The sequence below is a fragment of the Leptonychotes weddellii genome, chromosome 2 (genome assembly GCF_054177405.1).
Source record: "Leptonychotes weddellii isolate Sample4059 chromosome 2, ASM5417740v2, whole genome shotgun sequence".
NCBI classification, from domain to species: Eukaryota; Metazoa; Chordata; class Mammalia; order Carnivora; family Phocidae; genus Leptonychotes; species Leptonychotes weddellii.
The window spans coordinates 128,964,291-128,988,478 of NC_138370.1; the positions used below are offsets into that span (position 1 = coordinate 128,964,291).

The 24,188-nt window shown below is 37.5% G+C and overlaps 1 protein-coding gene across 2 annotated transcripts in view; it reads right to left on the bottom strand.

The window, feature by feature from the left end:
• Positions 1-19,584, bottom strand: part of STAP1 (signal transducing adaptor family member 1) — a 34,904-nt gene extending 15,320 nt beyond the window's left edge. For both annotated transcript variants that reach the window (XM_081812316.1, XM_081812317.1), the window contains exons 1-4: positions 19,396-19,584; positions 8,625-8,696; positions 3,268-3,381; positions 1,970-2,026 (exon numbers count right to left, since the gene is read on the bottom strand). In XM_081812316.1, coding sequence (XP_081668442.1) covers positions 1,970-2,026; positions 3,268-3,381; positions 8,625-8,696; positions 19,396-19,515 — 363 coding nt within the window. In that variant the 5' untranslated portion in view covers positions 19,516-19,584. The remainder of the gene's footprint in view (positions 1-1,969; positions 2,027-3,267; positions 3,382-8,624; positions 8,697-19,395) is intronic.
• Positions 19,585-24,188: the final 4,604 nt, after the last annotated feature.

The window sequence follows — 24,188 nt, forward strand, 5'->3', positions numbered from 1 at the left end:
CTCTTACACATTGCATATATATGACATTTGAAATAAAAACATAATAAGGGTATGCAATCAAAAAGTTATTCCTCTGGATAACTAAACTAATAATCACTTCAGTTATTTCCTTATATACCAATCCAGAAACAAATAATAGAATGAGGTGAAACTAATGAAAAAGCTACGGCTTATTAATTGCCTATTATGTCCCAAGCATTGTGCTATCCCAAATCCTCACAGCAATACTATATTATAGGTAATGTTATTCCTACTCTACAAGTAGGGGAAAAAAAAAAAAAAAGGTTCAGAAAAATTAACTAGCCCAGGATCACACAGCTAGAAAGTGGTAGACTCAACCTCCAGTTTATTTAATTCAAAAGCAAAGTCTCTGCTCTTTCGACTACAGTCTGTGCTTCTCAAACTTCTGGTAAAATTCTAACAACAGCACGGTGGGAATATACACGGAGTGTTCAGGGAACATGGTAAAAACCAACATTTACAGAGCACAAAATTTAAGACAACTTTTCTTCTCTCGGAAATTCACATGAATTTTATTTTGTATTCTGAATATACTTACGTACATGTTAATATGAAAACAATGCTTTTTATCCTTACCTCAAAGAAAAAAACTAAAAACAGATTTTTTATGCCAAAACATCAAGTATAATTAGTGTCCCAGGAAGAGGCACCCCAAGGTTTTCCAGTGGCTTTAGTGTTCTGCTTGATAACCTTACTCACATACCCTTGGGGGACTTGGATCCCAATGTAAGAAGTGCCATGCCACACAATGATGCTTTTCCACAACACCGAAGCAGTTTCCCAAAAAGTTTCTTCCGCTTCACAAGGCAACATGTCTTTCACATCTTTAACTGGCCCCCTTTTCTAGCCTCCTATGACCTCCCTGCACGGTAGCCAAGCCTCCAACTTTTACCTGTTATTGGCTGATATAAAGAACCAGCATCCATCATCTCGGTAAAGTGCACTGCGTATTTCATATGACTGCAAAGCCTTCACTTAGGAGCTAGCATTGGACAGACTCTGTATTTAACTGACTCTAATAAACATAGAAAGTTTTCTTCTCTAAAGGTATCAGAGAACATGGTTCTTTTTGGGGGGCTGGCTCTCAAAGTCCCTCATGTTTATGACAGTTGCTGCAATAGCTTCATTTAAAATAATGGTGGAGATCCTGCTGCAACAGTTAAATGTAAGCAGTTTTGGTCTTAACTATTTGTCTCTGATAAGATGCCACAGAGTTGAACATGTAAGCATAGCTTTGTCTTAAGACTCACTAAGCAAATGTTTGAAGGTGAATTTTCATTTTGATTGGCTGTTATATTGTTTATGTTATTCACGAAATTCATCTCTTAGCATTTTATAAATACGTATTAAATGAATAAGAAAGTAATTGGAGGGCGCCTGGGTGGCTCAGTTGGTTAAGCAACTGCCTTCGGCTCAGGTCATGATCCTGGAGTCCCGGGATCGAGTCCCGCATCGGGCTCCCTGCTCTGCAGGGAGTCTGCTTCTCTCTCTGACCCTCCCCCCTCTCATGTTCTCTCTCTCTCATTCTCTCTGTCTCAAATAAATAAATAAAATCTTTAAAAAAAAAAAAGAAAGTAATTGGAAAATAGTTTAGAAGATGCTATGTAAGCTATAGAAATCAGCATAACAAAGGACCACGGTGTCAAAGGACAGGACCAAAAGGTAGATCTCCCTGACCACCTGTAACTCTCCAGCTAGGACAAGGCCCTGTTTACTTTCTACATAACAATAACAATTATCACAATTTTAAATTATCTTGTTCATTTTCTTTCTTCCTTTCCATCCACCTGATAAAAATATGAATTTCACAAGTAAGTGTAAGGTTTATATTGCTCCTTTTCAATTCTTGTATTTTTGACCCCTTTCACTCTGTATGGTTCATAGCCAGTGTCCAGTAAATATTTGTTGAATTAATGAATCAATCAAAAGTAATGTCCTTCCTACCTACCTCTGTTACTGTAAGAATGAAGCCTCTCCATTCTTCCCCACTTTCTGTGTTCTCTGTCTAAAGAGGAAGACAAAAAGATAAAGACAAAGAAGAGACATGAATGATTGTAAACATTAACTTCAGATAACTTTAGAATTTCATACAGTTGTTTCATAAGTCTCAAAATGTGTAAAACCATCAAAACCCAGCAAATCTTGATTTCGGCTCAGATCATGACCTCAGGGTCATGGGATCGAGCGCCCCGTCGGCTCCCTGCTTAGCGTGGAATCTGCTTGAAATTCTCTCACTCTCTTTCTCCCTCTCCCTCTGCCCCTCCCCCACTCATGCTTTTTCTCTCTCTCTCTCAAAATACATAAAATCTTAAAAAACAATCTTACTATACTGTACTCACCCTTCTTGTGATGATGTGAGCTGATAAAATGCCTACGTGATGAAATGAAGTGGTATGTATGACATAGCCACTGTGACGGAGTGGTAGGCTACTATTGACCTTCTGATGATAGGTCGGAAGGAGGACCATCTGCTTCTGGACTGCAGTTGACTGCAGGTAACTGCAATCACTTTAAGCAGAGACTACGGTACTGTAACATTTTTTTCTGGGTGTACTGGGTGTACAGTGACGACTTTAACAAACAGATCTCTGCTCATGGGGAGTTTAGGTTTTTGTGAGATTAATACCGTATTTTACAAACTATGTATATCTAACACAGAGTTCTTTTTGGAGTTTTTCTAACTGTAACAATAATGTTCTTTATCATTTGTTTTCCTTTTCTAATACAGAATTCAATCCAGGATCACACATCACATTTAGTTGTCATACTCCAGTTTCCATGATTGGGAACAGGTATCCAGTGTTCCTTTGGCTTTTCTTACAGTGGTATTTTTGAAGACTATAAGCCAATTACTTTGCAAAATATGTCTCGATTTGTGAAATATGGGTTTGTCTAATTCAGTGGTTCCCAACATGTATCATGTTGGACATGTCTCAGATTCATCTGGGAACTTGGTGAATGTCAATTCAAGAACAACTTTTTAAAAACACCAGATGGGATCTCTGACTTTGTGGGAGGACAAAAGTATATGGTTTCAACGTGCTTGTATACTAAACAAGGGAACATGCCCTTTCAAATCCCTATTTAGAAAACTGCAGTTTTTGGCAAAAGGCAAGAAATATTAACAAAGTACAAGACTTGGCAGCTCCTCTTAAAATTCCTCTTTTTCTCAGCCACTGGGTTGTGAAGAGGCCAATGCTATTTATAACCACAATTTGTTTCCAGCTGTTGCTTCTCCTTACTCACCTTCAGTTGCACTTCCTCTTTTGGCAAAACAAGGGTGAATTTTGCACAATTCTTTTCAGTTGAATTCTGGTCAGTAAGGCATGTGAGGTCTATTAGGTCTAACTTGTCAACATACTGCAGAGATAAAGGAAATCTCATTACATTATTTCACGGGTAACATACATTAGGTCTGGTAGGCAGGAATATAAGTAATCTCCTCCTTTCAACTGATTTGTACCTTGCATGTTATCCCGGTTTTCAACTGGGCATCGCAACTCTTCCAAACCCAGAGGGCATTTGGAAAACGTATTATGTGGCGGTGTGCTGGACGTGACTCATCGGGTTGGCAAAAGCTGATCTTTTAATTTTTAGGAATTTTGCAAGCCAGTCACTAAACACAGCTATTATTAAAAATTAAATGATATTAAGCATACAATTATTTTAAAAACAAAGGTAATTAAATTCAAAACTCATTATTTTCTTTTTTTTTCTAAAGATTGTATTTATTTATTTGACAGAGAGAGACACAGTGAGAGAGGGAACACAAGCAGGGGAGTGGGAGAGGGAGAAGCAGGATTCCAGTGGAGCAGGGAGCCCTGTGCGGGGCTCGATCCCAGGACCCTGAGATCATGACCTGAGCCGAAGGCAGACGCTTAACAACTGAGCCACCCAGGCACCCCACAAAACTCATTATTTTCTAGTTGTATTACTAAATAGTATTTACTATGCTCTTGAGGTTATTTACATCTTCATTTCTGTTTGATGGAAATACCATCTAACGGTGCATTACTGTACCTTTCTTCCCAATTCAGTGAGGTCACATTCATAGGTTGAAATCAGCTATGGTGGAAGTATTTACATCCTGGAAATCGGCAAATCTTACAAATTAGGGCTTGATTTACTCTTTAATTGTCCTAGGGGCCAGCAATTTTTTTTTTTTTCCTGCACAAGCTAGATAGTAAATGCTTCCGGCTTTGTGGACCAAATGGAGTCTCTGTTGCAAATTCCTATTGTTGTTGTTTTAATAGAATACTTTAAAAATGTAAAAAATATTCTTAGCTCAGACTGTACAAAATCAGGCCACCGGCTAGATTTGGCTCAAGGGCCACAGTTTGCTCTGCTCTGGTTGAGACATAAGAAAGTGAAGGAGAAAAATGTTAATAATGCAGGTCAAACTTTAAAGTTTGTTGTGTCTGAAACTTTTTCATTATTAACAGAACAAAAAATTGACAAAATAGAGGGTGTTCCATAATTCAGAAACTATTGTTACTCAGCAAAGAACTTGCCCATGTCATTGACAAAGAGGTGACATACATAATTATTGCTTTACTTTCCTCTTATTCCTTAATGTAAACAAAAATATCAGCCAACATTCATGTCAAATGTCATATTTAATGACAATAAATTTATTAGGGAAACAGCAGTTTGGGAAACAACTCCATCTGTCAAATCATGATTGAATTGCAATCATAGTTGGCTATGGATCCAAGTTCAGAAAAATCACTGAAAGTATTCTATGGGAATCAATTACCTATATGGAAATTACAATAAAGAATATTGTGTATTTTATTTTTTTAACTGTGTGCTACACATTCTTTTTATCAGTAATATTTATAATAGACTTATGTACATATATTCATATACACAATTTTTTCCAGAATGCTATTTGACATTTTTCACATGCCACTGGTTATGAGGATCCTATTAAGAAATTCCTATCTTATCTCAATACAATAAGAATGTAATGTATGGTGATTAACATAACATAATAAAAAAAAAGAAAAATAAATAAAAAAAATTTCTTCTGAACAATTGGTATATATGGACTGGTCTGTATGCAACTGGTCTGTATGCAACTGGCTTTCTAATATTAGATCAAAACCACCTCCAGTAAGCTCAGTAGAGTTTTTATGGCATAATATTTTTTTCTGAATTAGCCTCATTCTTGACTTCTTTTTATTTTCCTCTGTTTTGCCCAACATAACTTATTTTGCTATGTTCTTGTAGGTCTCCTTATTTTATTTTTCTGAATAAAGTAAGGCATAAAAATAAGTAAGTAAATTTTTTTCCAGACCTATTCCTATGTTGATGAAGTTAAGGGTAATTTGGGTTGGCCTATTTATTTTCAATGAACAAAGAGCAATTTAAAATGGAAGGGAAGGTATAAGGGAAGCAGGATAGAATTTCAAATTACACAAGATCTTTTTCTGATAGATTGTCTAGATTAAGCTAAATGAATTTTGCTGAGACAAAGGAGGAAGCAACAGAGGAAGAAGTGGCCAAATTAGATAGAGTGCTATAAACTGATCTATTGCTTAGAAGAAAGGAACTTACATCTTTTTTTTTTTGTTTTGTTTTTTTTTTTTTTTTAAAGATTTTATTTATTTATTTGAGACAGAGAGAATGAGAGAGACAGAGAGCACATGAGAGGGGGGAGGGTCAGAGGGAGGAGCAGACTCCCCGCAGAGCAGGGAACCCGATGCGGGACTCGATCCCGGGACTCCAGGATCATGACCTGAGCCGAAGGCAGTCGCTTAACCAACTGAGCCACCCAGGCACCCTTTTTTGTTTTTTTTTTAATTGTAGTGTTGAAAAGAGCCTTAAAGGTCATCTGTCTAATCTATTGCCCTCTGATGCTTGAATCTCCTTCAGGGTATCCCTCCATGTAGCCATCCTGTCTATGTTGGAATATCTCAAACAACAGGAAACTCAGGCCTCCTATGCCACTCTGCCTGCTAGCAAGCTTTTCCTCATATTAAGCCATAGTTTTTCTTCCAGAGAATTTCCATCCATTGGTCCCAGTCCCCTTTCTCTGCAATAACATGAAACAAATTCACAGGCTCTTTCACATGACCTCCTGACAGCCTTTCAAATAAAGGCAGCTTTAAATTCTTCCCAACTATCCGCCGAATAGATTCCAGGTCATGATTCCAGGTCATGATTCCAGGGTCCTGGGATCGAGTCCCACATGGGGCTTCTTGCTCAGCGGGGAACCTGCTTCTCCGCCCCTCCCCTGGCTTGTGCACTCTCACTCTCTCTCAAATAAATAAAATTTTTAAAAATTTAAAAAAATAATAAAATGCTTGATTGCTTACTCTGTGCCAGCTACTCTCTTAAGTCCTTACCTTCACTACCTTGTTTAAACCTTTTGATAACCTCATGACATGGGCTACACTTTTCATCCTAATTTTAGAGATGTGAAAATAAGCGTGTTGGACAAGATCTTTTATTTGGCCGTCTAGGTATACTTTTATCCCTTCACTGCACAGTGCTACGCACCAGGAGAGAGACTAATGTGGACAACATCTGACTTCCCACTGGGTGGGACCCTGGTTGACACTGGCAGGAGATCAGAAGACTGAGGAGAGTGAGCTATTTATTATCCTATGCAATTGTTTCCTCAGTCAAAGATCATACTCTTCTCAATGCACTCACCTTCGCACACCTCTGTTCACTGTTCTCCCACTTTTTTTTCATATGCTGGACGTGATAGAAGGGTACTGTTACTAGCCTCAGAGTTCTGTTCTACCCTTTGTGGTTTTCCTACATCCTGTCCACAGCTTTGAATATAGCATCTTCATTAAACTTTCTTCAAAAATGCCCAATTTGCGGGGTGCCTGGTTGGCTCAGTCAGTGGAGCATGAACTCTTCATCTCGGGGGTTCGAGCCCCACGTTGGGTGTAGAGATTACTTAAAAATAAAATCTTAAAAAAAAAATGCCCAATTTGAGATGTCATCTGTTTCCTACCACTTCCCTGTCTGATAGACTGAGACACAGAGAGGTTGGTAACTGGCCTGAGAACCAACAACTAACAGTGGCAGGGCCAGCGTAAACACCCAGGCAGTCAGCCTGAAGAGCAGGCTGCCGTGACTAAGCGGTACCGCCTCCTGCCAGGGAGTAAGTGAGCAGTACCTGTTTGCTCTCCTACTTACCTGTGCTACACACGGTGTAGACCAGGGGTTGTCACGGGTTTACTGACATCCATAGGAAGTAGGAAGGCACAACAGAAGAATTCATTTTGTTAAAATTTATTATGGTGTTTGGAAACACCTTTACACAGATCTATCCAGAACTCTGGTGAAAGATGATCATTTTAAGTGTGTTTTTTGTTTATTTTTTGAAACGACGTCTGGTGAGTTTACCACAATTGGCACTGAAATGCCTGCAGCTGGAATACATCACAAAGGCTCTTTTTCTGTTCCTTTCACTAGATCTGGACATGTAATAATGACGTTCTAAGAACTGTGGGCTACTACATCCACGGTCCAAAGTGTTTATATTTAAACAAGTGACCAGGGGCGCCTGGGTGGCTCAGTCGTTAAGCGTCTGCCTTCAGCTCAGGTCATGATCCCAGGGTGCTGGGATCGAGCCCCACATCAGGCTCCCTGCTCAGTGGGAAGCCTGCTTCTCCCTCTCCCACTCCCCCTGCTTGTGTTCCCTTTCTCGCTGTGTCTCTCTCTGTCAAATAAATAAATAAAATCTAAAAAAAAAAATAAACAAGTGACCAGATCATAAAATCTCCTAAGGGCACTGCATTCCAAGGTAGGCAAGCATTTGGCACTAAAATGCTATTTGTGGAAAAAATGAAATACACAGTTTTCGATTTTTGTGGGAAAGGTGAAATACAAATCACTTATTTGAAATTACTACTAATAAATAAGTCTTAGAATCTCTTCATTGTTATTCTCATGCTTAAGCTCTTAGAAGTCCTCTATAGTGGGTTATGTTTTTGTCTCCCTAGGAAAATTAAATTGTGACATATGTTATAAGGCTTTGGGGGTTATCTAGTTCTTTTCAGATCATTAGTGCATGCTAGAGCAAGGTAAAAAGCTGGGGAAATTTAGGCTATCCCTTGGCATTAAACAAGTTGTATCCAGATATCTGGCTGAAGTTCTCACATTTCGAGGCACCCCCGTGGCTCAGTCAGTTAAATGTCTGCTTTCAGCTCAGGTCATGATCTCGGGGTCCTGGGATAGAGCTCTGCGTCGGGCTCCCTGCTCAACAAGGAGTCTGCTTCTCCCTCTCCCTTGGCCCTTCCCCCCTGCTTGTGCTCTCTCTCTCTCTCAAATAAATACATAAAATCTTAAAAAAAATAAAATAAAAATTTCACGTTTCAGCTGTTTCTATTATTGGCATCCGAAAGAAAAAAAAATGCAAAGTTAAAGACATGAGTTTATACCTTCTTCTGAGATGCCCTGGAAATTTTACCATAGGTCTTATACCTGATAGCTCCCACAGATATAACAAAAGTTCTTATTTGAATTGGTTTTACTAGAATATATTTACGTCGGAAGACAGAAAACCCCAAATGAATAAAACTATATGACAAGTCTATATTAGGAAAAATTCAATCAGCTGAATATGTTTTACTACTTACTGTTGGACTTTTTTTGTCAGAATAAAAGAAAAGTGTAGTTCCTCTCAACTCTGTCCAATAATGTTTATACTCCTGTGGAAAAAAAATTATAAGCATTATTTCATTGGTATATATTCACCTATTTTCCTATTAATATTTTTCTTTGTAACTTTCTTAATTGCTATTTGATATAAGGTTCTTCTTTATCCTGAGATAAATCACCTAATTTTATGGCTTAATTTTACATTTAACTCTTGATTAAATCCTTTACAAATTTATTTTAGCATAAGGTGTGAGGTAAGGATGTGATTTGATTTGTGTTTAAATAGATCATTTTTCAAAATTTTCCCCATTGATTTAAGACACTTGACTTTTTATGTAGGTTTCAGTGGAAGTTTGCACCTGTAAAAGGGGTCATTTAAAGGGGCAGGATAGGACAAGCATTAAATATCTACATTCCAGAACAGTTGAAAGGATTGAATGGATTGATAAATGTAAAGCACTTAGCAGAGTACATGGCTCGTAGTTTGAGTTCTATAAATAGTATATGTTTATATAAATAAAGGCAATGTGAACAGTTCATAATCATAAAAATAATTTAACATGATCAAAACTAAACTTTGAAGTCCAAATTTCATTCATGTGGTGAATATTTCATTATTGCTACATTCACATTATTATGGGTTCTATAGAAATACAACTTTTTAAGTTTAAAAAATTTAAAGTCTCATTTCACTCAAGTGAAAATTTATTTAAATAAGGGTAATTTACATTTTATATGAAGAATGGCTGTATTACGAAAGAATGGCAAGGGGATTTCGAGAATAAAATCCTTCCACATCTTAAGACTTACCTTCATACGCAGCTCTTTCCAAAAGTACGTTTTTAAAAATTCCAGTTTCATAGACATGTTGATCATTCCTTCCTTTAGGGTTTAATAAGCTCAGTTTTTATAACACGTTGGATTATCTTGACTTATATTGAGGATTAATATAAGGGAATTACATGAAATTTTTTTCTTTTGCTTATAAAATGTGAAGATACTTTTTATATATTATGGTATTTTGGGTCTCTTTAATACTGACATATCGTTTATCCTTTTTTTTTTACCAGAAAATGTTTGTCACCTCTTCAGAATTTATATACGTCTTTTCTCAAATAATGGGAACTCTACAGCCCATCTTGTTTTTATTTGCCTTGGCTCCCGGAAGCTCAAGATTAAATTCATTTTGAATTAAAACAACCATCTTTCTCATGTTCTTAGTAGAACTACTTTCTCCCTTTCTCTTCATGCCTGATAAGGTGCTATTTTAGTTAGCTTTTACTGTGTAACACGCAGCCCTAAAACTTAGCGGACTAAAATAGGAAACATTTTCTATTTCCCATCATGCTGATGCTGGTGATGATTCTTTGGGCATACTTCCCTGTGGCAGGTCTAGGGTGGCCTCACTCACTTGCCTGGGGTCTTAGCTGGGAATGCAGAACTGAGAGTGATACAATCAGAAACATATTTGGTCTTTTTCCCCAGTTCCTGGCATAGAGAGCCTAAAACTCAGAATTTCCTGAGGGACAGGAGTGTTTTTATTATTCACAATGAGCCCCTTTACATAATACCTGAGTTTATACTAATGAGGTGACTTCGGATGGGACCCCTGGTAGCTTCAGGCTAGGTCTGGTGGCCAGAAGAACAACTGATTAATGGGTTGGAATTTTCAGCCCCACCCACCAAACTCTAGGCAAAAAGGGGGGTGGGCTGGGAGATTTAAGTTTCATAAAAACTCTTGAACAATGTGATTTGATGAGATTCCTAATTGGTGAACACATCCACATCCTGGGAGGGTAGTGCGGCCCGACTCAATAGAGACAGAAGCATGAGTGCTTGGGACCCTTCCAGACCTTGCCCTAAGTACCTCTTCATCTGCCTGTTCTTTTGTATCCCTTACCAGTAAATATAAGTAAAGTGTCTTCCTGAGTGCTGTGGGCTATTCTAGTAAATTATCAAATCTTAGGAAGGGGTCATGGGAATTCTTTTTTTTTTTCCTTAAGATTTATTTATTTATTTTATAGAGCAAGAGAGCCAGCAGGGGGAGGGGCACAGGAAGAGGGAAAGACAGAATCCCAAGCAGACTCCCCGCCAAGCATGGAGCCCAACTCAGGGCTCCATCTCACAACCCTGAGGTCATGACCAGAGCCAAAATCAAGAGCTGGACATTTAACTGACTGAGCCATTCAGGTGCCCCAGGAACTCTTGATTTATAGTGAATTGATCAGAAGTATGGGAGGCCTGGAACTTAAAATTGGTGACTGAAGTGGAGGGCAGCCCTGTGGGACCGAGCCCTTAATTAAGCCATGGGGTCTGCACTATGTCTGGATAGGTAGCGTCAGAATTGAGCTGAACTGTTGAACACCTACTTGGTGTCCAGAGAATCAGAGAAGTGATTGTTGGTGTTGGAAAATCCCCCACTGAGACAACTGGAGTCTCACTCCATAGGGTCTTGTCTCCAGGCAGGTAAACTAGACTTGTCCACATGCTAGCGGAAGGATTCCCAGGAACAAGAGAGGGCAAGGTCCAATGTGTGAGTACTTTCTAATGTGCTTTTGTCACGTTCACCAAAGCATGGCCCAGCCCAGATTTCGAGGGGTAGAAAAATAAATGCAATCTCTTGATGGAAGAGCAGAAAAGTCACATTTCAAGGGAAAATGCATACAGTGAGGCTTGAACAAACTGGTAGTACTGTAGTGATCTACCTTAGGGACAGAGCTGGAACGTGGCACAGGTTTCTTCATCCAGGACCTGTGGTCTTTCCACAACATCCTACCTCCTAATTGACAGTTGGCTATAATGTAATGTATGGAACCTGCTGATGCCTCCTGAGCCAAGAACAAATTAACAAAGGCCAACTCTAAGGGGCATAAGATTGAAGGATCAGCCAATAGATGGCCCCCAAAGGAGCAATTATGAAACTGGGCAAATAAATTCTTCCTCTTATCTGAAATCCAGATACCCAGTATTTACCCGACACATCTCAGAGTCAAGCAGTTTAATAAGACCAGAAAACAAACCTTGCCTTCAGCCCCATCAGAAATCTTTTATTTCCCTCTTTTCATATACAAAGTGTTTGTTGTTGGCATTGCGGTAGCGCTTTGCCTGGTTTTTCTGCTGCCTTCTTATGCCCTCTGATCTACCCTGCACAGTGCAAGAGAGTGAATTACCTCCTCTGCAGACAGTAGGACTGACCTAGGTTGGAGACAATATGCTCAACTTAACCCCTGTCTATCCTCTCTCTGCTCAGCCTACTGGGAGGGAGTGGGCGATCTTCTCTGGTCCTGCCATGTGGCAAAGGGCCTCCAAGAGGGGAGCATTATGGCTCTTAAACTGAGTCAGTGAGTGACTCAAGGTAGCTCAAGCCTACCTAAATCTGGGGTAAAGTGTTAGCATTGTTTTGGCCGTAAATCTAAACCACATATCGATAGATTTTATTGATGATAAAAGTACCTAACTGATCTTTGTGGGATTCCTCTGTCTTAATTTTTAGTTGGCTTCATACTTGGGAGACAAAAAAAAAAATCCCCACAAATGGATATAAAAATCTATAGAGCAGGGGAAGTGGGAATAACTGCTAATGGGGTTCCTTTTTAGCATGATGAAAATGTTCTAGAACTAGATTGTGGTAATGTTGTGCAACTTTGTGAATGTATTAAAAGTCCTGAATTATAAAGATGATGATGATGGTGACGACTGTGTCTCCTATATGAGGGTGCACTGTTAACGGACCAAGAATAGAGGTAGGCACCAGCCTCCTGCTCTTGCTTCTTAGAGTTGTTTAAGGATTAAATGGAATAATGCTGTATATAAAGTACATAGGACCTGGGATTTAGCAAGTGTTCCATAAATGTTAGCCACTTAAAAAAAAAAAAAAGCATTGTCTCATCACTCACATTATTTTTTTTAATCTTTTTTTTATTTTATTTTATTTATTTTTTATTTTTTTTTTAAAGATTTTATTTATTTATTTGAGACAGAGAGAATGAGAGAGAGCAAGCACATGAGAGGGGGGAGGGTCAGAGGGAGAAGCAGACCCCCCGCTGAGCAGGGAGCCCGATGTGGGACTCGATCCCGGGACTCCAGGATCATGACCTGAGCCGAAGGCAGTCGCCCAACCGACTGAGCCACCCAGGCGCCCTCATCACTCACATTATTAACAGGTACTTTGCATTTTAAATTATCCATATGTTTTTTGCACAATGGTGATTTTATGTGTGTATGTGACAGTGGTGGCATCTAAAAATCTCCAAAATAGATCTTTTTCAATGGGATTATATATGAGAAAGGGAGGATATTTTGTGAGCCAGGATAATGAAACCCATTGCCATTCACAAATAGTATGAAAGTGTGCTTTCATATTGTCTTAAATAGAGAAATAGAAAACTACATTGAGAAATTCGGCTTAAGAAGTTGCTAATATATATACTGTCTCTATGACCAGTCAGATGTTCTGTAAAACCCATAAGAGCATCTAGTTACTCTGTTGAAAAATACTTGAATTTTCTCAGGTTTGACTTTCTTTTCTTTTCTTTTTTTTTAAAGAATTTATTTATTTATTTGACAGAGAGAGAGAGCACAAGCAGGGGGGGCGGCAGGCAGCGGGAGAGGGAGAAGCAGGCTCCCCACTGAACAAGGAGCCCGATGTGGGACTCGATCCCAGGACCCTGGGATCATGATCTGAGCCGAAGGCAGATGCTTAACCGACTGAGCCACCCAGGCGTCCCAATTATCAGGTTTGACTTTTTTTTTTTAAGATTTTATTTATTTATTTGACAGAGAGAGACACAGCGAGAGAGGGATTACAAGCAGGAGGAGTGGGAGAGGGAGAAGCAGGCTCCCCACTGAGCAGGAGCCCCATGTGGGACTCAATCCCAGAACCCCGGGATCATGACCCGAGCCGAAGGCAGATGCCCAAGGACTGAGCCACCCAGGCGCCCCAGGTTTGACTTTCTTTCTTTCTTTTTTTTTTTTAAAGATTTTATTTTTTTTATTTTGACAGAGAGAGAGAGAGAGAGCACAAGTAGGCAGAGTGGCAGGCAGAGGGAGAGGGAGAAGCAGACTCCCCTCTAAGCAGAAAGCCAGACATGGGGCTCCATCCCAGGACCCTGGGATCACGACCCGAGTTGAAGGCAGACTCTCAACCGACTGAGCCAGGCGCCCCTTGACTTTCGATTAATAATAAAACAATTCAAATTTGAGGAGGGGAGCTTTTTTTAAAAATCATATTTCTTTTTAAGGCTTTCACATTCTGCTCTAGTGATAAGCCTCTGCAATGCAAGGAGCAAGTCAAAGCTACACTGTATTTTGGAACTAGGTTGGGGGTGAGGGAGAGTGGGAGAGCTCAGAATGCAGGCACTTTAATTGGAGAACCTAATCACAAGTTGTGTAGTTTTCTGGAATATGGCATCTAAGACTCAAGTTCAAACTGGAGATTCTCTGATTCTCAGAGGAAAAGAAAGCATGAGAAAACCCTGAAGTCAAAGTGTACCACTCTGTTCATCTTCTTAATTAGCCTCATGAGTATTAACCTGCCATAAGACAGAAAAACTAAAATCACTAATAGCCAAAGTTTATTGAGTTTTTTCTGTATACAGACAGACATCCATCTGTGCTTCTAAGAAAAATTACTGAGGTGTTCAGTCATGAGAGAGAGTAGAATTAATCAGGGAAAAATAAGAATTTTACTGGTTGGGGTGCCTGGGTGGCTCAGTCAGTTAAGCATCCACTCTTGGTTTCGGCTCAAGTCGTGATCTCAGGGTGGTGGGATGGAGCCCCGTGTAGGGCTCTGTCCTCAGTGCAGAGTCTGCTTGTCCCTCTCCCTTCCCCTCTGCTCATCTCCCAGCTCTAAATAAAATCTTTTTAAAAAAAGAGTTTTACTGGGAAACAAACATACAGACTCATGGAAAGGATTAAAGAGGGTTTGTTAAGTAGGGGAAGAAGTAAGAACAAAGGCACTGAATTGATAGTGAAGGCAGCCTGGAGGAAAAGAAAGATTACAAATAGCGGTAGGTCCTGTGAACTCCAACCACAGCTACAAACCTAAGAACAGATCAAACTTGTATTCAGAATGCAGAGATCACAGTCTTGATTTAGTTTCTGATAAGCTCTTATGAACATACCAGTACAATCTGAGGCATCTATAAATATCAATCTCAATAATCAACACCTTGGTATATATTTATATCTATAGAGATATGTAAATATTTTTAAAAATTAATTTTGAAGAACACATTTTTGAATGAAATACATTTAACACAAAGGTTTTTTTTTATTTTTTAGCAATAATTAGTGTTGAATTTCTGAAGAAAAGGAACTGAAATGGGATTTTGAATTTATCGCTAGCTTCATAATTATTAGCTGACCTTGCATTTAGAGTTTAAGGTCACTATCTCATTTTTATTCAATTAAACAAATGTTTTTGAAAGTCTACTGAGCTACTATTGAGCTCAATATGATAAAGAATCTAGTGATTAGACATCCCCAACCTTTGGAAGCCCACAATCAAATGGAATTAGTTTAGTTTGAGAGGCATCATGATGCCAAATGCTTTTCAATAAAATCCAAGCTAGCCTCCTTAATGGATGAGGAACCTTGAACATAACCTTTGTGTCACAGCTTATTCACCTGTGAAGTAAATAAAATAATTTCTACACAGAAGAGTTACTGTGAGAATCAGAGCAACAGGACATTAAGAGCCTAGTATGGTATCTATCTTATGTCCGTATCTCAAAAAAATATACCCATTATTATATAGTCCATTTGATCATCACAACAACCCATTCAGTTATACAAGAGAGTAATTATCTATCTTACAAAAGAGGAAACAGATTAAAAGATTTAAGGGAATTGCCCAGCTTCCATAATTGGACTGATATTTATATCTCCTGGCTCTCCAGCGCTCTTTTCTTATTGATGTAACTAGTAAAAATGGATTACATGCAAAATCCAATTATGCTCCTCTCTATCCCCTGTCCCCAATAAAAAGTTGCGATTCTTTTTCCTGTGAGCAAGTCAAGTACCTTTGCTCAAGGAAGGATGTTGTATAGTGGTCTCCAAAGTGGGGCACATAAACTCCAAAAGTGTGCAAGATAATCCCACTGGGAAGAAACTTTTAGGATATCTAATTATATTTCATTTATCTTTCTTAATAACTTTTCTGTATATATGAAATATTTTTTTGAAGTATTAGTACAGGAGTACAATACATAATTTCTAAATAAATTAATATTCTTATATTAGAGATCTGTGCTCAAAAATGTTTTCTTGAAAGGAGTGTGTTGTTTAAAACATTTGGAGGTTACCAGCATAGAGAACTATGTTTAAGGGCACAACTGAGATAGCCCTAAATTTTTTCTCAATGAATTAGTGGCAATTAGAGGACTAGTCAGAGAAACGTTATTTTGATACTATTATGATGACCACATTCTTATGTTCAGGCTAATAAGAAGACATATTATACACATCGTCCTTAATTTTAGCATATCACAAATTGAAGAAACTATGAGCTTTCTCTTTTTAAACAGTTCCAGAAAAATGAGAATTTTCCCCATTTGCAAGAACTGTGTTTTCATTGGTTTCCTGCCGTGGCATGCTCTTATTATCATCTTCCTGATCAATCCAAAATTCTAGTATTGTGGCTTAAGTAAGTCTTCCTTCATTATCTTTCCCACGAAGATTATGTATTTTTAACGGGTTCTTGACCTGGAATCCATGGACTTTCTGGAATTATATTTAAAATAGTATATGTTGGCACCTTTTCCTAGGGGCAAAATTCTTTAAATTCTTAAAAGTACCCCAGTCACAAAACAGCTAAGAAACACCTCTAAATGTGTGATCTCCTTACAGACTAGGTTACTCCTCGGTTATATTTTTTCTAGCTTAAATGTTTTGAATTCCTTCAGCAAAGACCCCACTTAATGTTCTGCAGAACATCCCAACTTCCTCTAGCCCATTTTCTTTAAAGATAATCTTTTATTACCCCTGACTCACCCTCACTTTCAAAGGTTCCCTGGCACTTTGCTGCTGCTTGCCTAGAAATCCCTCTATTTTCCTTAGCTTTTTCTCCCACCTTTCATTTTCTAGCACTCTAGCCCTGTGGCTCTCCTTTGAGCCATATTAACAGTTGACCCTTGAACAATGCGGGGGGGTTAGGGGTGCTGACCCTCCTGCACAGTTGAAAATTGCATATCACTTTTGACTCCAGAAAAATTTAACTACTAATAGCCTGCTGTTGACCAGAGGCCTTGCCAGTAACATAAACAGTCGTTTAACACATACTTTATATGTTATATGTATTATATACTGTATCCTTATAGTAAAGTAAGCTAGAGAGAAGAAAATGGTATTGAGAAAATAATCAAGAAGAAAAAATACATATACAACACTGTACTGTATTTATTAAAAAAAAAATCCAAATGTAAGTGGGCCCACACAGTTCAAACCTATGCTGTTTAAGGGTCAGCTGTACTTATGGACTTAAAACTGATTTTAGTATATTAATAAGAATATGATAAATAATGAAATGGAAGGAGAATGAATCTAATCTTTAGTGTAAACCAGGTATTTTATATGTTATCTCTTTAATCCTTGAAACCACCCTGTAAATCGACATTATTGTTGTCCTCTTGCTCTCTTCTCCTTGACATACAAGTAAAAGATACGTTGCTATGAATTCAAGTGGAAACACAAGCAAATTTTATCAGAACTATTTATACCTATAGTTTATTCTTTCCATTTCAAAGCATGCTTTCTAAGAAAAGGTAGAGTAGCAATCAGGTAAGGGAGTCATCCCTCCTTACTATAAACTAAGCCTCTTGAAGGTAGGGTCTTCGTGTTATGTTTATATTCTCTAGAAGTCCATATGATGCTTGGTGCATAGGAGACACACAGTAAACATTGCTTGAATGAATAAATTAATTGAGCACCTGTTGTGTCCCAGGCATAGTACCTTGGGTAGCAAGTCATATTTTTTCCATTTTATAGTTTGAGAAAATTGAATCTCAAGGAGATAGGATAACTTGTACAAGATCACAAGCTGTTTAAGTGGCAAAACCATTAGGTAAAGACATATTTTACTGACTCTCTAAAATCCTTGTTCTTTCTGTTAACCATACCAATGGAATGCCTTCTTTAAATATTTTCTTAAAACCCCAGTATCAGAAGCAGTTATTATAAATACTTTGATAGCTATTTAAAGAATAACCAAATTTAAATTACAAATCAGAAATTTTGTTTTCCCAATTCCAATTTCCTGGCAAAGTGTAACTATGTGGATAACCTGTTGTAACAAGATAGAATTCACTTTAAAAGCATAAAGGAGGAACGAAAAATATTCTAATGTAGCTGCCAAATTTACTAATATATATTTAACACCCATAACAGAAGGTAAGGTACCATGTCTTTGCAAAAAAAACCAGAATGTGGTATTACAGATATTTTCACATACACAATTTTTCTGTTAATAAATCTTCAGAAAATATATCCTGTTATCATTATTAAACATTTCTTGTGACATTTCTTGAAACAATTTTTTTCTACTTTGTTAGTATTAAAATTTCATAAAATTTGACCTAACTTAATTATTTCCTTTTTCATTAATAACAGGCACTTTCATGTTTATTTCTCTCATTAATTTCAAATTCTCCGTAATTGGTATTTTAAAAACACTGATTTTAACTAATTATAAGTTTTCATTTTTACATATAAAAAAATATGAAATGGGCGCCTGGGTGGCTCAGTCGTTAAGCGTCTGCCTTCGACTCGGGTCATGATCCCGGGGTCCTGGGATGGAGTCCCACATCGGGCTCCCTGCTCGGCGGGAAGCCTGCTTCTCCCTCTCCCACTCCCCCTGCTTGTGTTCCTGCTCTCGCTATCTCTCTCTCTGTCAAATAAATAAAATCTTAAAAAAAAAAATACGAAATGCTTTTTGCATTTTCTTAGAGTGAATGTATTTATGTAGCTTTGTGTATATATTACCCACACTGCACTTACATATTAGCTTTTCAAGTCACTATGTTAATGTTTTTAGAATATATAACTATGCATAATGTTAAACAGTATCAATTTTACCATTTTCATAATTTTTTACAAAAGTTTACTATTAAAAGATAATTTTATCATTATTTGTAAACTTCAAATAAATGAGAGTAGGAGCAAAATGCTTAATTTCAGTCATAGTATGTTATCTTAATGATACATGTCATCGTGGAAGCATACTAGTAAATTGCAGAAAAAATATAGGAAACATTTTATCTTCTAAGTGGAAATCTTCTGTAATGTTTAAATAAATTCTTTGGAAGTGTAGCTTATTAAATTTTCTTACATTACTAACTTAACATTAGAATGTTATATATAATACAGATATATATACGTGTATGTGTTTAAGCCATACGTTGTCTTTAAATTGTGCAAAATTGCCATATTTCTGAGCTCAAGGAAGAGGGTTTTGTTTTTTTTCTAAGATTTAATTTATTTGACAGAGACACAGCTAGAGAGGGAACAGAAGCAAGGTGGGGTGGGAGAGGGAGAAGCAGGCTTCCCGATGCAGAGCTCGATCCCAGGAAGCTGGGATCATAACCTGAGTAGTAGGCAGATGCTTAATGACTGAGCCACCCAGGCGCCCCAAGGAAGAGGGTTTAACAGCAACAGAAACAAGGAGGCCCTTGTCACATCACATCAAATCACCATGAAATTACTTTTATGTTAAGACAGAAACTGCTGGTTTAACATTATCATCTATGGACTTACCTGGTATTCTGACCTCTTGACTAACAAAAACCCTTCAAAGTACAAAGGTAGAGCAGTAATCTTTAACCTTTCTTGGAAGATCCTGCGAGGGGCTGGTTTTGGGGGCTTCTTAGCCATCATACCCTCTCGGTGTGTGGTTTGGTTTCAACTATATCCAGGCTCAAACAAAATGAGATCTCCTTTGTGTAAGAGGAAAAAGCAACTGTTCAAAGAGGAAGTCCCAACTCGATATTTAACCACCAACAGTACACACACACACACACACACACACACACCCCCCACTTTTTTTTCCTTTACTTTTTGTGAGGTGAGAAAGAACAGGCATAGCCCAATTTGAAAGGGCAATGTCTGGGTAAATTTAGAATTACTTAGGATTACAGTAGCAAAATAAACAGAAGATTAACATCACCGGGAGATGAAAGGAACCAATGTGGTGATTATGGACTTTGGAGGAGTCATCAAGGTCACATTTGTTTTCTTCCACCTTTTTTTATTTATTGCTTTCCATTTTCATGCCTAGCAGACATGACTTGAATTAACTCCACTTCATTAAAAATCACTTCACAGGATAATTTTATTAGTGCTATTTGTGTTGTAAATCTTTTAGGACTGAGCTTCGTTTACAATTTTTTAAAAACTGGAGTTCCTTATCCCATGCCCATTTTGATGGTCCACTAACTACAAACAATAGTGATGGGAACATGGGATTTTTTACTTTTTTGTCAATAAGAATTTTTGGGTTTGTGGGTTACCAGTTGATGTTTGGCAAAATCTGTCTGACAGAGAAAGCTATAATATTTAAAATTTTTGTTCTTGTATGCTTTCTGAGTTGTGGATCACTGATGCTATGATGCATGGATGGGGGTCTCTACAGTTATCTAGTGAGATTTAGAGAGCTACACTGGGGCCAAAATGCATTCAGTAGCTGCATATGGAAAAGGGTCCATGAGAGACTGGATTTGGCCCAGCACTGTGCAAGGAATGATGGGAGAAGGGAACCATGGAAGGAATACTGGTATGTTTCGCAGGGATCCTGAGAAGTTCCACCATTTCTTATTTCACCCTCTGTATTTAAGATTTATTCTAGATTTAGTATAGCCCAGGCCTGAGCATTGTCCCCAGTTAGAGCAGTTGATTCTTAGAAATCAAAATAAGGCAGGAATCTCCAGTTTGTTCCTCCTTTCCTAGTGGAGACATTACATGGTTTTCTCCACCACTAGGGGTTCCATTGAATATGTGCAGCCAAAGTGTCTACAAAGTGAGGTATAACAATACAGACCGATTATCAGTAAACTAGAGGAGAGTGTTTAATGCATCACCAAAATGAAAATGGTTGGAAACAGATATTGGGAGTTGAAGATTCAAAATTACTCCTTTGCTTTTATATTATCTCAAGACCTGCTTCCTATTATTACTCAAACCTTCTAAGATAAACCTTCAATATAAGTTGAGCTTATTTTTTTGAGACAAAACCATGCTAATTTTTAGTTTCAATGTAATAGGAAAATGAATTGAATGACAAAGAAAAACCTCCTGATTTGATAAATGACCTCATCCACCTTCTTGGCAGCTGGTAGCTGGTGTAACAGGGAGGAAAGGAAAGGAGGGATAAGGACTGAGAATGGAAAGAAAAAGGGAAGCGAGGCAGGATGCTGCGAGCTAACAGTAGTTGGAATATGAGAAAAGCAGTCACTGGCTTTATGCCCAGAGAGTTTCATGGGAGAAAAGAATGCTTCTAGAAAAATGTAAACGTAGCAATATTTCTGAGAAATAATCATCTAGTTAATTATGTCTCTCTTACCTTTAAAAAAATAAGCAAAATTAAAGAAAAGCCAGTTTATCAGCCTAAGATGCTTTGGTTTGCTGATTTGCAAGTCACATTAATAGTTAATATACCAATGTTCAAATTATGTCTTCCGAAAAAAATAACTCCAAGACTGCAAAAATCCTGCTGAAACATGATTAGCCAGTTAGATCTGTCCATAGTTTCCAACTGCATCATTACAATGGAAATGCTCTTAGAGATATCTCAGATTTTAGGTGGTGAATAATGGATTTGTAAGTAAGGAATCATAGTAGAAAAAGTGTTTGGGTGAAGAGAGAAAAGCCAATTTTGTTTTTACCAGCTCAGAGACCTTGAACAAACCATTTAACTTATCTGGGCTCACAGCTTCTTCCCTTCTTGTCTCCAGAGCAGCAATACGTTTCTCAGTTGTCTACTTTTCACCCTTTTTCTTCTCTGACTCATTTAAAATGCAGTCTAATCAAGTCACTCCCCTGCTTAAAACACTTTGATGGATTCTCACTACTACACACTCACTAAGTCCAATTATTATAGCCATCATCAGTATCTGTACCACAGGAGTTTGTTATACATCAGGTACATGGCTAATACAACTCAACAACTTTGAATGGAATATAAGAGTAACTCATATAACACCAAAATCTCAGTGCTCTTTTGAGTCATTTATGTTATAATGCAATTCAAATGAATGAATGCACATTTTTACAACAGTTAAGGCTCTCTAAAGTACTTTATTATCCACTTATCAGAATTGATTCAATCAATAAGTCTGTATAGGAGCCCCCAAACCCTCTCCTGTACTTCCAAATTTCTGACCTTTGTTTTACTTAATGTTTATTGATGCTTTTTGCCATTTTCATCACAATTCATTGCAGTAAATTCTGAAGATGTTTGAATTGAATACATTTACATTTACGATCCATAACTGAAGAATACATCTTTAATTTTAATGACTATGTGGAATACTTTGTGCCATGGTGAGTCATTATTATTAAAAAAATATTTCTACTAGGTCTTTTGGGACTGAAAAAAAAAGGCGAGGAATCACTGTTGTAGAAGTGGTATTAGTAGCCCTGTCAGAGTGGTTTAATTTGCTAACACAATTTTTAGTACAAAGAGTTGCATCTAGGTTATAAGAGTTTTTCTAGTTATATGTTCTCACTATTTATGCAGTGTAGGGTGTAATTTATATGACTGAGAAATATTTCTTGGATGTCACATAGATACAGGACACATACTAGTTTCTAAATGACGTAAGTCATAGTATAATGGTAGCTTTAATAAAAACTCAAAACTCCAGATAGGTTGATAGTTTGGGGGGAAAGAGCAATAATGAATTTGGTTTTAACCACATCAAGCTCAATATATAGAAATGTTCGGTCTACATTTTTCTTCCTTTTCACTTCATTTAAGATCCACTACTGCTGTTTTATGGGATAAGGTAGATCGGTGCTCAATATCCATTCCAGCCCCTTCCAGTGTGCCGTTCTTAACTGCAGAGGCTTGAAAAGCTAAAAATGACATATCCAGACTTTTCTGCAGCTGGAGCTGGGATGTTTTCCATATTAGCAAGGAAGAACAGAGTCAGAATTTATTCTTAATTTGGCTTTTTTTTTTTTTTTTCTAGAGGGAAGCATGGTCGGGAGACATCTCATTTTTCTGTGGCAATACTATCAGAAGTCCCAGTATTCAATCCCTGGTTTCATGGTGGTGATAGTCAAAGCATGGAACATCAGTTTTCTGATACCTATAATGACAGGTATGGTGTGTTTCTGGAGCCAGAAGCAATAAGGAGGCTTCCTGCTCATGGAGACTTCTTATTTGTCGTGTCTTCCTAGACATGGCAGTTTTGTAACTGCAGTGACTTCCTGATTAAGCAGTATCACTATGGTTCTGGAGACTCCGGCATCAGCATCAGCTTCCCAAGTCTTCAATTTGCAGCAGCTGGCTTTTGGTGGTTCACTTCCGTAGTGTGTCTTTGGGAATCATTCCTGAAAGCCCCAAATACATTATTTCTCCATCCCTCCCCAACAATTATGTAAACCAATAAATGCCTATTAGTAGTTCCCCTTTTTGGCCTCAATTAACTATTATGAATTCGATTCTATAGAATTGACCCCTGATCTATATATAGTTCTGCACTATCTATGGGAAGAAGTGAAAAATTATAACATTGAAGGTGCTCCATAATCTAGTACCATTTTGCAAACATGAACACTCTACAGTATCTGACAATTTTTCTCTGTGACAACAGCACATCATTTCTGCTTTATGTCTTTGGTTGCAGTTTATTTTCCTACTTCTCTCACCCTTTATATCTCTTACGGCTAGGCATTGCCTGCAAGCTACAATGTGGGCACTTTGTTTATGAATCTCTACAGGCACTTGAATTGACAAACATATATCATGTTCTATAAATACTTAAAATAATTTATTTTTCCTCATAAATGGAAAACTTATATAAGTTTTAAGTCTTTAGGCATAAAGAAGAAAATGAAAATCACACGCTATTCCACCATCCACCATGAGCACTGTTTGGATAGGTACCATTACTTTTTTGGCACATTTTCTCTAGTTGTGTGTATTTATATAATCAGATTAGTACATGCTGTTTGATAAACTGCATTTTTCATATAGTGTTTCTATAGCACATTTCCATATCAATAAATATTAACATTCATTATTTAAATTTTTGCCTAGTACCACCAAAGTAATATAAGTCTTTGCAAGGTTAAAATTATAACGCAGATAGTATATTATTAAGCTTGTGGTTATTAATTGTGTTTTTTTTAGTTTATTTCTTTTTTTTAAATTGAAGGATGATTGACATGTTACATTAATTTCAGGGGTACAACATAGTGAATCTAAATTAAATGTGTTTTAAATGACAAAACTCCTTTTTAAGAATTATACTGATCAGAAGTAAACTATAAGCTACAAAATGGAGATCCAGAGAATAGTCTATTTGTTGTGTTCCTCTATTTATTTA